At 40.4% G+C, this 13,353-nt stretch overlaps 1 protein-coding gene across 2 annotated transcripts in view; it reads right to left on the bottom strand.

The window, feature by feature from the left end:
- Window positions 1–13,353, bottom strand: part of LOC139949106 (integrin beta-1-like) — a 29,848-nt gene that overhangs the window by 7,695 nt on the left and 8,800 nt on the right. For both annotated transcript variants that reach the window (XR_011787520.1, XM_071947511.1), the window contains exons 5-16: window positions 13,248–13,332; window positions 11,139–11,270; window positions 10,722–10,818; window positions 7,877–7,961; window positions 6,331–6,417; window positions 5,642–5,725; window positions 5,015–5,095; window positions 3,400–3,495; window positions 2,215–2,304; window positions 1,610–1,797; window positions 828–912; window positions 87–247 (exon numbers count right to left, since the gene is read on the bottom strand). Coding sequence is in view for 1 of the 2 variants with exons in the window: in XM_071947511.1 (XP_071803612.1) it covers window positions 87–247; window positions 828–912; window positions 1,610–1,797; window positions 2,215–2,304; window positions 3,400–3,495; window positions 5,015–5,095; window positions 5,642–5,725; window positions 6,331–6,417; window positions 7,877–7,961; window positions 10,722–10,818; window positions 11,139–11,270; window positions 13,248–13,332 (1,271 nt within the window). In the remaining variant the exon portion in view is untranslated. The remainder of the gene's footprint in view (window positions 1–86; window positions 248–827; window positions 913–1,609; window positions 1,798–2,214; window positions 2,305–3,399; window positions 3,496–5,014; window positions 5,096–5,641; window positions 5,726–6,330; window positions 6,418–7,876; window positions 7,962–10,721; window positions 10,819–11,138; window positions 11,271–13,247; window positions 13,333–13,353) is intronic.

Below are 13,353 nucleotides of genomic sequence, written 5' to 3'. Positions count from 1 at the left end.
TCACTTCCCTGTGCTTCTTTCTCAGACGCTATAAATTTAGGTTTACAAAATGTCATAAATAAACGTCAAAATGTTGGTGTCCTTACGCTCTGCACGATGCCACGTTCTCATACTTGTCTCTGAATGATACCTCGATGTCTTCACCGCTGCTACACTCACAGAGTTTACCGTAACGCCCTGCGTCACACACGCACTGCCCGCAAGACATCGTACCGTTTCCATTGGAACAAAAGTCGCTGTTGGGAATCTGTGCAGGCAAAACACATAAATATATAGAACAAAAAAATAAAAAACTCAAACTCTCGAAACATCAAACAATGATCCATCTTCAAAATGGCAGGTGTGTCCTTTGAAACTCTGTTCTCACTTTCAATGTACTCAAATCATGCATTGCGCAAGCTATGTTAGACTTTTGGGAACTATAGGTGGCAGCAGACTTACCAGGTAAATGCATTGATCTTGGTTATGTACGCGGGCTCAGAACCTTGTAAGTATGCTGCCACCTAGCGTTCCAAAGCCTCCAATTGACCCATTGCTTTGGACATAATTCATAAGTTTATGCCAGACACTGCACTCAGGTTCTGTGTTTTTCTAGTATTATGAAAATTATAACTCAATACCAACAATCGTTTGTTGAGTTGTACGACATTCAGCCAAGAAAAAATATTTACAGAACTAGAACATTCAGAAAGTGATTGGTCTCAAACCAAAACATTTGAAGTTTTCACCTTTTCACAAAAATGCAAATATTAACAAAAAAGACTGTGCCTTAGGTGTAAACAGTATTCTGGATTTAACTTTCAAGGTGTATAGACAACAAATCTTACCGACAGATCTTCACATTCACAGCTGCATATCACTTCTACTGAGATCTCTAAAGCTTCTTCAAAACCAATCGGTCCGATGTTGAAACTACATTTAATATACATAAAATATTGGGAGAATGTTAGTAGTTGGCTTAATTAAGCCTTGTATCGTAACTATAACGGCTTCCATCTTTGAATGAAAGGTTGAAACTGGATCTAAATCGTTTCCTTTGAAGGATCTATAATTTCACAAAGCTAAGAAGGGAAAAACTTGAGAACCATAGCTATACCCCGACATGATGCAGTGATCAATAAAGTTATAATTTGTTTTTAACCTCACACCGATGTATACGGGACTGTATACTCAGTACTTTCCAGAGTTCTGAGAAAAAAAGAAATCCACAGGCAAATTACGTGGGTATGATTCAAGCCACGACCACTGCTTTGCTAGAGCACTAAGTTTGCTTTTGAATGTGGGGTTTGTTTGTTCGAATCCCTGTAAAGTGAACCTGTTGATTTGTTTTTTGCAGGAGTCGGACAGCTGCGCAGCTAGTGCATATCACCCATGCTGGTTGTCAGAGATAACCCAGTGGGAGTCTGCTGTCACCTGTAGCGTCAAAAAGTTCAAAAATTAACCCTCTTTATCGAAGTCTGATGAGCAAAAAAGCAGTGATTGGTTCGGTCCATCTTGACTACATGACACATTTAGTGAACTTCGGAAGACTAATGAGGAGTGTTGCGTGGCTGGTTGGGGGACTTCATATCCGGAACTATCTCAAGAATCCACATTGGATGTTGTTTACCTTTGCTCAGTATTGTCATGGCAACTGGTAGCCTCCACCGTGACGTCAAAGCTGACAACCTCACCTAGCTTGAGACCAAGGCAGACTTTCGACCCGGGGTTTGGCGCCTCGTTCAGACAGCGAGACGTGTAGGTAACGGCTAGGTTTTCCGGAGCATTGTCGGAGATTTGAACCTTTGCGGTGATTTTCTGAAAAATAACAAAAGTCCATCAAATAATAGTGGGTTTAATGATTCGTTTAAAACCGTTTGTTATGAAATGCGATTGGTTGGATAGATACTTTAAAAGTAGAATATAATGATCCATACAAACATGCCTCGAAATTGCACGGCTTTCCTTTTACGTTGGAAAGAAACACGGCTTAAAGTTCGCGACGTTAAAGGAAAACCGTGCAATTTAGAGTGATACTTTTGTGGATCATTATATTCTACCTTGAACATACATATACGGCTTCAAACGCTTCTCAAAGACCAACTCGACCGATCTATAAGGAAACGTGTTTCTTTAAGCATGATGTCACAACATGTGATGTGACATCGATACACTATCCATACAAAACAAATTAACAAACGGTAAAAGCTACAATTGATTCTTTTTGAAACTCACAGCGTAATTTTCCTTGATCAAGTCAACCACGTTAGACGAGTCAGAGGCCAAGACACCAACCGTTGATCCCTCGATGGAACTTGCGAGTTCCTGAAAAGTCCGTTCAAAAAAATCATTGAACGATAACAAAAATTTATATTCTCACCACCTGGGCCCAATTTCATGGCTCTGCTTACCGCCGAATTTTGCGCTTACGATCACGATTCCCCGCTTACGTGCAAGCGCCGAATTTCTGCGCTAGCCTTGTAAGCGTAGAATGCCTAGTAACGTGAAGTACGCACGCGCAGAAGCCCAAATTCGCCGATAACCCGTGAAATACACTTGCCGTAAGCACAGAATTCCCTGCTTCCGTAAGCGTCGATTCTGTGCTTACGGTAAGCAGAGCCATGAAATTGGGCCCTGGTCAACAGGACTCTCAAAGACCATACTACAAGGCGCAGTCCCTGGGAAAAGAAAACAAGGAAGGCAAAGGAAACGATGGGAAAACAACATACAGGAGAGGACTGGCTTGACATTCAGCACCTCGCAGAGATTAGCGGAGGACCGCATTGGATGGCACACAATCGTCAATAAGTCAGCTGTGATGCTCCTATACTACGACCTTCAACAAGGTTACGGGATTAGGTACAAGTAAGTAAGTATATTATATTCTGAAAGTATATTTTCAAATGAAATCAAATCAATCAACATTTATTTCCATACAAACACAATATACAAATACAAACAATAGGATTTTACAAGACTGAAAACTGTATGGAGGCATGGCCCATTAAAGCAAAGCTTGTAGGCTGGGATGCCTTTACATAACAATATTGAAAGTAATATCAAGATCATTGAAATTATAAAACATGGCGTAACTAGAATTGAAACATGACATATTTGTACTGGGTGCGATCTGCCACCCGGTACGTTCGAATAGCTTTGACGTCATTCCAGGGGCTCACCCGAGTCAGCCCCAAGTGCCCTGCTTGTGGAACAGGTCACTTTGGGCTGGCCCGAGATGTATGACGTCACCATCAGAGGGTGAGTGATCGAGAGTGAGTGAGGGGCTCACCCGAATCATGGAGAAAGCTCCATGCCCGAATGAACACCGCGGGGTCGACACTAAATCTATCGCCACCCATTATCTAGTTATTCCTTACACTTGAACGGACACGGAACTCTACGCTGCAATATGGAACTTACCTGGTAAATGCAATACTGGTCCTCTGTTACCGCGAAAATAGGAATAACATTCTGCTCTCTCATGCGGAAGTTCAAATGCCCAACGGACGGATAATCCTTCAATGGAAAGAACACAATTAATTGAAAAGATTTTAATCGAACAATGAATGACTTCAACAAATCAGATATAAAATCCACCAAAAAAGGTTTTTGAATTACGTTAAAGTTTCACTTCTTATGGCAAAGTCGACCTATGTTTTTTGGAACAGTTCGATTGTGTTTTTTTTCCCATAAATGTAGATATAGGCCTAAACATACAATAAAACTGACCTGTGAATATTCTTAAAAGCAGTGGAAACTATATTGGTAATTACTCAAAATGATTATTAGCATAAAACCTTACTTGGCAACGAGTAATGGGGAGAGGTTGATGGTATAAAAACATTGTGAGAAACGGCTTCCTCTGAAGTGGGAAAGAAGTAATTTTCACGAATTTGATTTCGAGACCTCAAGAAAAGAGGTATCGAAATCAAGCATCTGAAAGCACACACCTTCGTGCGATAAGGGCGTTTTTTTTCTTTCATTAATATTTCGCAACTTCGACGACCGATTGAACTCAAATTTTTACAGATTTATTGTATGCATATGTTGAGATACACCAAATGAGAAGACTATTCTTTGACAATTACCAATAGTGTCCAGTGTCTTCTTTAAAAGGTGGTCGAGTTTTGAGATATCGATCGAAGCGGATATGTCCGCCTAAGAAGAAAAATCGGTAACTGGAATAACAAATCTGACAGTGACCGTCTTTCAGATTCAAATTTTTGCCTCAAAGCTCTAAATACGAAGATAAAAAGCAATTACCAAATTACAACATAACAAAACAGAGAGTTTCCGTAGAATACAATTCAAAAGGACAAGTGCAAAATTATCTTCAAGACATTTAAAAACAAAATGGACCAGCCATTGAAAATTCAATACAATTCTACATAATTAACAGTTAAAATGAAATTATATTTCCTAACGTATTCCCTTTAATTACAAACTGTGCGGCCACTGAACCTGGATTGCCAGAGTTGTGAAATAGCGCGCCCTCACTGATTGCTGAAATTACTAAAAGTTAGACTGGTCCCCTGTTCTTATTCTCAATGCTTAGGACATCGGTTTATGTTTACACATTATGTACGTTGGATTTGACTGCGAATCTCAGAACCATGATGAAGGCCATGTTAAACGATGCGAGGTCAAGATAGTGCGAGTGAGCTCAACAAAGGATCTCTGGCGTTATTCACGAGCCTGGAAGTGTGACGTCAGAAGTTCGGGCTAACCGAAAGTATATACCACTGACATTAATGGTAAAACCATTGATAACAACTTACAAAATCGTTGGCGTGACGTCAGAAGTTCGGGCTAACCGAAAGTATATACCACTGACAAATGGTAAAACCATTGATAACAACTTACAAAATCGTTGGCGTGACGTCAGAAGTTCGGGCTAAACGAAAGTATATACCACTGACATTAATGGTAAAACCATTGATAACAACTTACAAAATCGTTGGCGTGACGTCAGAAGTTCGGGCTAACCGAAAGTATATACCACTGACAAATGGTAAAACCATTGATAACAACTTACAAAATCGTTGGCCCTGTCGTTAAAGCCCGTCTCACTATTTAGGTGACATTCTCCATCATTTGGATTCACAATCCCTAGTAACTGAAAGACAAAATCAATCACAATGGTCAACAAATTCAGCCCTTTTTACTGTTATTATTGTGTGTATATTATTATTAGCGAGGTTTATCTGCACGGTATGATGAGAGCAAGTACGTGAACGTCGAAAAAATCGTGTTGTTTCAGGGTGACGTCGCCACTTTGGGCTTATTGCATGCTCACGTATGACGTCTGCTCGTACGTACCTGACGTGAAAAAAATGCCATTAACTGCACGTATGCTAAAAACGTGAGATTTCAACGACACAATCTTCTGACGTTCACGTTCACGCGGAACGTGCAGCTAAACCTCCCTATTATTTTGTTGATTACGGGATAGAACATCGATGCAATCTGAGACTTCACGTGTAGATGGACACATTTTGAATAAAAAAAAACACAATGAATTTGTGTTTAATTAATTTACAAATAGATACGGTTATTGTTAGTCTTCGATCGCTGTTGACGGAACGGTATTTTTTTTTAGAGTGGAATATTCCTGTGTTTATCTTGCAATACAATCAAACCAAAGTAAGAAAGCACCACTTACCTTTCCGTCGCCAGCAACGTGGAACGCGGCGTCGGTAAGGAAAACAACGATGTGTCTTGCTTTGGGCAGCCAACCTATCAATTCCTTAAAACAAGAAAACAAAAATAGGAAATGATAGGGTGTTTAGAAGGTCATTTTATGGTTGATCCTCGTGCGTTAGACCCACACGGGATTTTTTTTAAGTTGACCAATGGACCATCCGGGGGCACAAGCCAACATATTTTTGTTCGATGAATGGCTAAGACGACCACTGCTAAAAAAATAAACTATACAAACCAAGGGGTCTACTACTACCATAGCAATTTTTTATCCTCCAGAAGACGATTGGAGCATACTGATCGAAACGTCGAGTTAAAACCAACGGTTCTTTTCAGAACCACCCCAACTCATTTAGTGATTACCATTACATGGCGTTACTAATTTGCTTTGACCTTGGTGAAGTTTTACGGTGTTGAGATGTAGTTTCACTATCAATCATATGAATTTTTGATTTATTTTATAAAAGTAACAGTGTTCGTCATAAACGCATGTTTTTTTTTAAAGTAGCAAAATTTATTTTGTTTTCTCCCTTCAAGCAAAACATTAACCTAAAACAACAGGCTTTGGTTCAAGGGTTGAATTTACGCAGCAGCACATGAGTCTTTTGTGGTTCATTTAAATGAAGCTTCTGACCTGATGACGTCACCTACTTTGCATACTGTGATCTGCATAAGGGCGTCCAGTCCGGCCTCGGGAGCATCCAGGTTTCCAGAGATTGAGGTCTCGTTTACTTTTTTCTTGAAAACGAAAACAACAAAAAATACTTACAAAATTTGTAGTGAGGACAGTACACTGTTAAGAATGATCGTAAATTTACGGTCTCCGTAAAATGAAACATTCCTTAATTTTACCGTTATACACGTAATAAAGTACATGTAAGTACATATTGCTATTTCAGTCACAACCGTGTACACATGTACAAACCCACGTTAAAGCACTTTAGATTTTACGGCATGAAACAACTTTTACGGTAATTTTGCTGCAGGAATGCGTTTAATTTTGTTTTGCTAGAACCGGAAAGATTGTTTCATTCCGTAAAATATAAAGTTAACATGGGTTGTACATGCGTATATCGTGCCCATCACTGAAAGTCGTTTGTGCCTTTAGACCGATTGCGCTCCGTGCGTCATGTGACCTATAGTGGGTGTTAGATGTAAACAAACACGGCGTACTGCATATAAACGTGCGTTAAAAAGACATAAATACTGTTGCAATTTTTGGCTCAAAAAAGACTAAATTCTCGAAATCACTGAACATATTCCGGAGTTTGTAACATGAGACCTTACCGGTGGCTGAACAATGCCAATAATGGGTAAACACAGTTCCACTTAAGTGCTTAATAGGAAATTCCACGAGAATGTTCAAACGATGTCACGCGTGTTTGTGCACGGAAAGTGTGTTTTACATTGCTCTCATTGTAGTGTTTTTTCTGCCAATATTTTAAATAAAAATCTCATTAAGAAGCTGCAAATCCGTTTATTTTCGCCCTCAAATTGTTTGATAAGAAGGGGTAGCTGTCAGCTACGAGTCGGACAACTTCGGGATCTCCCCCATCCCAGCCCAACTTCACGCCGTGCACAGCGCAAAGTCCACGGCGCGTGAGCTCGCTCAAACCTCAGTAGTTTACGTAGTCTAACCAAACTCTCAGAAGAAACCTCTTTTGTAGTAGATTACTGGGAATATCAAACAGCAAATGTGATTTATATTAATGTCACAATATTCAACTATATAAAACAGGCTCCATTTTTAGTTAAAAGTATTATTTATTAAAAATACAGCCAATTATGGTCCATCGGTACGAGTCTTCCCATGTATTTGTGTAGCTGTGTTTGTCTATACGCACTATAGGTCACGTGATCACATGTAAACATAGGGTGCGTTCGTTTAGCTTCCCTGGGTCATCTCCGGTCTGCCCCGGTGCGTTCGAATAGCTTTTGACGTCATTCCAGGGGCTCACCCAGGTCAGCCCCCATTGCCTGCTTGTGAAGTGGGTCACTTGGGGGTGACCTGAGGTGCATGCTGTCAACACGAGAGGGCGAGTGTGATCGTTCGATTAGCTCTTGTCAGGGGCTCACCCGAGTGAGCACCGCGGGGTAGACCCAGGGAAGCTAAACGAACGCACCCATTGGCAGCGCAATCGGTCTATTGAGTCTGCTGCCACCTAGCGTCCCCAAATGACTGCAAACATTTCCTTACCGAAAACAAGGTTGTGTTCACGTTCAATGGAAGATGGTTTATGAAGCTGTAAGGCGGCTCGCAACCTGAGCACGGTGCCATAAGGCTATAATAAGGAAACAAATTAATAATTCGCACTACAGTTAAAAAAATATATAAACTAAAACATTAAACAAAATTGTTAGTATTTTGTTCCCGTTCAGTTTATTATTTTCCTGTCCTGTATCGTTTTCAAGTCCCCTTTCTTTTCCCCCCTCACCAGCCCCGTTCATTTTTCCCCACTTCCCTGTCCAACCGTGTGCCCCTTCCCTATCCCGTCCCATATCTAACCCACGCCTCCGCGCCTCCCGTCCCCGCGATCCCATGCATTGGCATTGTTCTTTGCTTGCCACTGTTTGCCCATAACTCATAATTATTTTCCAGTTTCGCGCGGGGCCCGTTTGTGGTTCTTTCCCGTTTCATGGGCTTGATCCCCCCATTCAGTTTAATATTTTCCTGTTCCATGTCCCATATCATGATAGACCCTTTTCATTTTTTCAATCCCTACCTACCCCAGCCCTGTTCATTTTCCCCGTCATTTTATTTTTTGCCGTTCCCCCGCCCGTCCCCCATTACACAGACATACCACTTTGTGCCCCTTCCTCCTGTCCCCATCCTAAATCTAACCCGTACTTCCTTCCCTACATCCCGCCCGTGAACTGTTCTTTGCACTTTTTCCGGCCATTACTTTCCCCGTTCCGCGCGGGTCCCGCCAGTCTGGTGGTTCTCCGTTTCGTGTATTTTTCTCTGTCCAGTTTATTTTTCCCTGTTCAATGTCATCATTAGTCCCTTTTTCTTTTTCCCCTTTCCGTATTATTTTCCCAGCCCTTTTACCATGTTCCCTTCATTTTTTGCCATTCCCCCGCCCTCTTCCAACAGACGTACCACACTGCGTGCCCCTTCCTTCTCCCTGTCCCACAACGTGCTCTAATAACCTCCACCAGCCTACGTCCTGTCGTCGTGCCTTGCTCGCCCCAGCATGCATTGTTCTTTACAGTATGTACGCGTGAAGTTACCGCACTCTAAGAAAAATACCCAATATTGCGTAAAATTTTACTCTTTGTGGTGTTCAAAAGGGAACATGGTCGTTTGGAGGGTAAAACGCTACGCAACAGGGGTTGCGTCGTAATTTACTCAATTTCTGTGTAAAACGGCTATACCAGACTATGCGTCAAATTTCTTACCCAACTTTGTTGTGTCAAAATGTACCCAACAATCGACTACCCATTTACTCAGAAGTTGAGCACCATAACCCCAAGTGTTGAGTAAAAAAGAAGTAGTGCATTTTGGCAGCAAACACGGACACTAATAAACAAAAATTAAAAAGCTAAAAAGCCATATGCGTTGAATTGGACTGGACAGTATAATTTCCGATTAATCTATGGTGATCACAACCTAATAATCACCTTGCATAAAACGACCAGGGAGTTTGTGTACATTCAGGGGTGAAAAACGAATTCTTGCGAGCAGACTTTATGTAACAATCTCTTTTTAGAAGCGGTGTTGGCTCTGAAAAGAGCCGTTTGGTTATGCCAGACCTGTTATTGACGAAATTGTTGAAGCATCCGCGTCTTTCCTGGTGATGTATTTCTCCCTTCAACAGAATGTTGTTCCTCACACAGAATAACTACCATAAAGCCAAAATTCTCTCTTGACAACTGTGGTTAAATGAACATCATACATCAACGACCTGCAACATCAGAATTACGTCCACCCCATCCATCTTTGATTGTGACTTGTGCCTGCGACTTGTACACGTCCGTACGTCCGTGTGTAATCTGCACTTTGCATTATGGGTAAAATGGTTTACACGAGGAGCAGTTTACCCAATTACGTGCAACATTTTACCACACAAAGAGCATTTCCGGCTTTTTGTAGTACGTCGCAAGGTATGACTGTGACATCACAAAGGACGCCTGCACTCTCAATTACAAAGTTATACACGCTCGCGCTTTGACTGTGACGTCACAAACAACACTCCAACCCACGGGTACCCCGAAATTGACCCCAGGACGCATCATTTTAGCAGGGTGCGGGCACCACTTATAACGTGAAAACAACATGGGGGCGCCCATAGACCTTATCGCAAATACCAATGCGCAAGCGCAGACTGTTGAATGAGGTGCATTGTGGGCACAATGCACCTAATTCCAAGCTTTACGCGCGCGCCCCAGTATTTGCGAAAAGGTCTATGCGATTTAATATAGCGCGTCTGCGTCCCATATCCAACTCGGCCTTCGGGTCGGCCTCGTTGGATATGGGACGCAGATGCGCTATATTTTCCGTATTTCCACGAGCGCGCGTGATAACGTATTTATCTTCAAGCAAACTTGGCGCGTGACATAGAACACACAATACGCATGGAAGTGATATTAGCCGTGCAATACTATAAGTTATCACACAAGCGCGAGTGGAATACGGAAAAATATAGCGCTTCTGCGTCCCATATCCAACGAGGCCGAAGGCCGAGTTGGATATGGAACGCAGACGCGCTATATTTTCCGTATTTCCACGAGCGCGCGTGTGATAGCGTATTTATCTTCAAGCAAACTTGGCGCGTGACATAGAACACACAAGACGCATGGTAGTGATATTAGCCGTGCAATATAGGTTTTTATCACCACTCCATTCTGCCAATCTGATTGGAGGATTAGCGTGTACTTGAAGATAAAGGTTTTTATCACCACTCCATTCTGCCAATCCGATTGGAGGATTAGCGCGTACTTGAAGATAAAGATTATTTTACTTTGATAACAACAAAGCAGTAAATGTTCCTTTATTTATAATTATTATTACTATTATTATCATTAATTAATCCAACACTTACCGACTAGGGGATGTATTTACAAAGGGTGATAGTACTTTCTCGACGAAGGAGCCAAAACCAAGTCGAAAATTTCTCGTAATTTCCCCTACCTCCAGTGCTGAAAACAATTGATAAATCCAGATAAATCCGATGACTACAAAGGGCTTCCAGACCACGAACACCTTCTTTTCCAACCGCATGATGATTCCATGGCATTTTCCCACCCTTGGCTTCAGCTCCAACTCAGACTCCGGGCTCCGTTTGATGTTGGAAGCCGGAATTACTGTGAAAATTTTACACTGCTCCAAAATTGATGACGGAGCACCAACCCAAAGCCAAGCCGTGGTTTGGGAAAAATGACCATGTCTACTGATTGGAGTCAAACTGACTAAAAGCGGGTCAGGACAAATGGAATTCCCAATTAGGGTCAACGCGTACCTAGTATCTTGGCTAACTTCTTAAGGTTTTCTAAATCATCCGTCATGGACTTGCTTAAATCCATGACGTAATAGAGGTCCACCGGGTAATCCCTTGCCTGACGCACAGATACACTCAGATTAACACTTTGACCTGTAAATGACAGAAAGATAAAAAAAACCAAAATATCAATGGCAGTTAAATGGCAATGAGGCTGCACCTATATATACACAAGCGCATAACTATCCTGAAATATTTACCTACTATAAGGAATGGTAAAAAGCCAAGAAGTTAAATAGTTTTTATCTTGTTATTGTAAAGTTAAAATGTTTAAACAAAACCACAACATTGAAATCAATCCCAGTTAATTGGAATAAGGCTGCGCCTATACACAAGCGCATAACTATCTTGAAATATTTACCTATTTTAAGGAATGATAAAAAGCTAAAAAGTTAAATGGTTTGAGGCTGCCCCAGTGGTCTTTTAATTTGTTAAGTGAAAAAACAAAACTGCAACATTGAAATCAATCCCAGTTAAATGAAATAAGGCTGCGCCTATACACAAGCGCATAACTATCTTGAAATACTTACCTATTTTAAGGAATGATAAAAGCTAAAAAGTTAAATGGTTGAGGCTGCCCCAGTTATCTTTTAATTTGTAAAGTGAAAAAACAAAACTGCAACATTGAAATCAATCACAGTTAAAGGGACACACCGGCCGAATTGGGCTATTTGGGCTACAAAATAGACTAAGATATGACTTCAACGGTCTTCCAGGAATGAAGAAGAACAGTCCTTAAAAAAAATCAGCAAATTTAGCCGTTTTTGAGCATTTTAAGACAAAAAAGCAGGGCGCGTGATTGTTCTAACCAAAAAGTGGTACAAACAATCACGTGACCTTCTGGGCTAGTTTTACTTTCAGCCGTCTAAAAGTAACTTTTACTTAACCAAATTTAAATCTTTTTGTTACAAAATTATTTACGAATAATTGACGAAAAAGATCATGTATTCAAATTATCGCTACAAAATGTAAATAATGGTGAAAAATCTAACGTAAGATTCACATTCAAAGAGTCTGTGTAACGGAAGCTTGTTATATGGCCGCTTTGGTTTTTTAAAATCATTTTTCGCTAAATACGTGACATTTTTATGATTTTTTTTACAGCAACCATCTATAAAAACATTATTTATGATTCTACACCCCTAAATTGCGTAAACGGTGAGCCGGTGTGTCCCTTTAAATGGAATAAGGCTGCGCCTATACACACTTGCATAACTATCTTGAAATATTTACCTATTTTAATGTATGGTAAAAAGCTAAAAAGTTAAATGGTTTGAGGCTGCCCCAGTTATCTTTTAATTTGTAAAGTGAAAAAACAAAACTGCAACATTGAAATCAATCCCAGTTAAATGGAATATGGCTGCGCCTATACACAAGCGCATAAACACAAGCGCATAACTATCTTGAAATATTTACCTATTTTAATGAATGATAAAAAGCTAAAAAGTTAAATGGTTTGAGGCTGCCCCAGTTATCTTTTAATTTGTAAAGTGAAAAACAAAACTGCAACATTGAAATCAATCCCAGTTAAATGGAATATGGCTGCGCCTATACACAAGCGCATAACTATCTTGAAATATTTACCTATTTTAATGTATGATAAAAAGCTAAAAAGTTAAATGGTTTGAGGCTGCCCCAGTTATCTTTTAATTTGTAAAGTGAAAAAACAAAACTGCAACATTGAAATCAATCCCAATTAAATGGAATATGGCTGCGCCTATACACAAGCGCATAACTATCTTGAAAAATTTACCTGTACAAGGAAAGGACACTGATAAAAAGCTAACAACAAAATGAAAGCTGGAAACACCACAATAATTTGTAGCTAGGCCTAAAGACAAGATAAAGATAACACAAGAAGCTGGTGGCAATGCACCAACAATAACACAATAAAATGTTTTTAGGAGAGCAGCAGCCCCCAAAAAACACACACATTTTTGAAAAAGCTTAGTACTAAAAAAGATTAGTCTTTAACACTGATTTGAAAACACAAAGGCTGGCAGCATTTCACAGACCAGTTAATCATACTTGAGGTCATATCTAAAGGTAATATCTAAAGGTCATACCTACCAGGTCGTAGTTTCAGTCTGATTTTCTGGGGTGCAACTTGGATGGGATCGCCTAGAACTGGATCTGCATCTCTTAGCTCTTCGTTCTACAAACATACGAAAGTAAT

Source organism: Asterias amurensis, chromosome 16, assembly GCF_032118995.1.
Source record: "Asterias amurensis chromosome 16, ASM3211899v1".
In the NCBI taxonomy this organism is placed as follows: Eukaryota; Metazoa; Echinodermata; class Asteroidea; order Forcipulatida; family Asteriidae; genus Asterias; species Asterias amurensis.
This window is presented reverse-complemented; position numbering and strand designations above follow the sequence as displayed.